This window comes from Ailuropoda melanoleuca, chromosome 8 (genome assembly GCF_002007445.2).
Source record: "Ailuropoda melanoleuca isolate Jingjing chromosome 8, ASM200744v2, whole genome shotgun sequence".
NCBI classification, from domain to species: domain Eukaryota; kingdom Metazoa; phylum Chordata; class Mammalia; order Carnivora; family Ursidae; genus Ailuropoda; species Ailuropoda melanoleuca.
The window spans coordinates 124,763,035-124,765,199 of NC_048225.1; the positions used below are offsets into that span (position 1 = coordinate 124,763,035).

Sequence of the window (2,165 nt, forward strand, 5' to 3'; positions counted from 1 at the left end):
GCGGAGCGGGGAGAGGGGGCTGGGCTGGGAAGTAGAGAGGGGGCCAGCGGGGCATGCACGGAGGAAACTCACGTCAGTAACGTTGACCACGCCTATCTGTGGGGCCGACAGGTCAATGTCAAACGTCTTCTCCCAGTAGGGCACCAGCTGTGGAGAGACCACATACGGTAACGGAACAGCATCTAGGAGCACGTGAATCTAGGAGGGGAAGCGTGAGGGTCAGCCCAGGGACATAGGAAGGTCACTGTGAACCCACAGTGGATGGGGGACGGGTCCAGCTGTGGGGCCTGAAGGAAAGAGGCAGAGGTAAGCAGTTGCAGGTAAAAATCTCAAAGGGAAAGTATTGGGAGGGTCAGCGGAAGACACCGGCCCTTCCTTTCCCAGGAAAACTGAATAGGAACCCGTGCTCTGATCCTGGCTCTGCTGCTGCGTGACCTTGTGACTTTGGGCAAGTCACTTCCCAGTGACCCTCAGCTTCTGCATCTCTAAGCTTGTCGTCCCTGGTAATCATCAATGTTCCTCACTTCTCTCTTTCAACAACCAGGGCGAGGTGTTGGGGATCCGGCTGGGACCGAAGCTGCCCCCTGTGGCATGGACTCTCGTCTGTGATTGTAGACCCACCAGCAGGGTTCATGAGCCCACCTGCCCCCCGACACTCTGGTCCTTTGTAGAAGGAGCCAGCCCTGGGCATGCGAGCTCCCTGCCGTGTCTCTGCTCTGGCCAGCGTGTGTGCTATGCTTCATGTCATTTACTTCCCATCCTGTCTCCCCTTCTCAGGGCGCCCTCAGTGCCCGCGGTGCCCTGGAGCACCAGACGTCACCTCCCAAGGTCCTCGGGCCGGGAGTTGGGGCAGGAACTCTGACTCTCCTCTCAGAAAGGACCACCGCGTCAGGCCCTGCCGTGGGAGAGCCATGCCTCTTACCAGGGGGAAGTCGTCTGGGTCGATCCAGATGATGCTGAGATCAGGGTTTTCAGTGTTATCTTGGGCCACCGCCTTGAGCGTCTCCAAGAACTCGAAGCCGTCTGGGAGGGATCATGAGTAAGTGGTGTTAGGTGGGACAGGGAAGAGGCAGCAGGTGTCCCGGGCGCTCCCCACCTCCCCCCATTGCTGGAGTCTCATCCCGGGGTCACTGCACTCCTAGGAATGCCTCCCTTTGAAGCCTGTGCTCTCACAATCATCCCTGTCTCCCCCTCTCACCAGCGCCGCCCCTCAGTCCAAACCGGCATCCCTCCCTCACCAGGATCAGCTTCCTCCGCGAAGGCCACGATGTGAATTCCGTCCATGTCGTCCTCCTGTTAGGGGCAGCGGGGCTTAGCTATGCTTCCTGAAGTGAGACAGCCACACACACCCTACATCTTCCCGGAGCCTGAATTTCATGGAACTCCAGCTTCTGGATCAGGTATGTTGTTGTGACGGTGGCCTTTTCCCAGGTGACACGGATGGCTCACTTTCCCTCCAGGGCCCCGCACCTCCTCTACCCTCCTCTAGCAAACTCTTTAGCCCCAGATCTCCTTCCCTGTCATCTGTATCAGCATCTGCGTGTCTCCTAATTCCTGGCACGTTCTTCAGAGCAATAGCCTCCAAACTTTGCTGGTGCATGGTCTTTCCTATGAGCCAGGCACAGAGCGCAGCAGGGCAGGAAGTTTCCAGGACTTGCGTCTTCAGCCACCCACGCCCCCCCCCCCCGGGGCCCGGCCCTGCCCGGGGGGGACACTCACCCATGTCTCATACATACTCTCAGGCTTCAGCTTCCTCAGGGTGGACCTAGAAGAGACAGTCACGACTCAGTGGGTGAGAAGGATGCCCCCCCAGAGAGTTCTGGGTCAAGCCTAGGGCACAGACAGCTTGTAGGCCAGAGCAGAGCCATCTGGCAAAGTCTAAGCTCTGGGCTCCAGGCCCAGGTCACCGCCTGGTTACAGCAGGTGGGAGGGCAGCGGGTGGGCCCGTGGCCTGGAAGAGAGTCTTTGGAGAAAGGTAAGAACGGGATATCTGGGGGGCGCCTGGGTGGCACAGCGGTTAAGCGTCTGCCTTCGGCTCAGGGCGTGATCCCAGCGTTATGGGATCGAGCCCCACATCAGGCTCCTCTGCTGTGAGCCTGCTTCTTCCTCTCCCACTCCCCCTGCTTGTGTTCCCTCTCTCGCTGGCTGTCTCTATCTCTGTCAAA

At 59.2% G+C, this 2,165-nt stretch overlaps 1 protein-coding gene across 1 annotated transcript in view; it reads right to left on the reverse strand.

The window, feature by feature from the left end:
* The window catches only part of CASQ1 (calsequestrin 1), an 8,647-nt gene that overhangs the window by 1,660 nt on the left and 4,822 nt on the right, over window positions 1–2,165 (reverse strand). The window contains exons 3-6 of the mRNA XM_034667673.1: window positions 1,720–1,765; window positions 1,239–1,293; window positions 923–1,023; window positions 73–147 (exon numbers count right to left, since the gene is read on the reverse strand). Of these exons, the coding sequence (XP_034523564.1) occupies window positions 73–147; window positions 923–1,023; window positions 1,239–1,293; window positions 1,720–1,765 (277 nt within the window). The remainder of the gene's footprint in view (window positions 1–72; window positions 148–922; window positions 1,024–1,238; window positions 1,294–1,719; window positions 1,766–2,165) is intronic.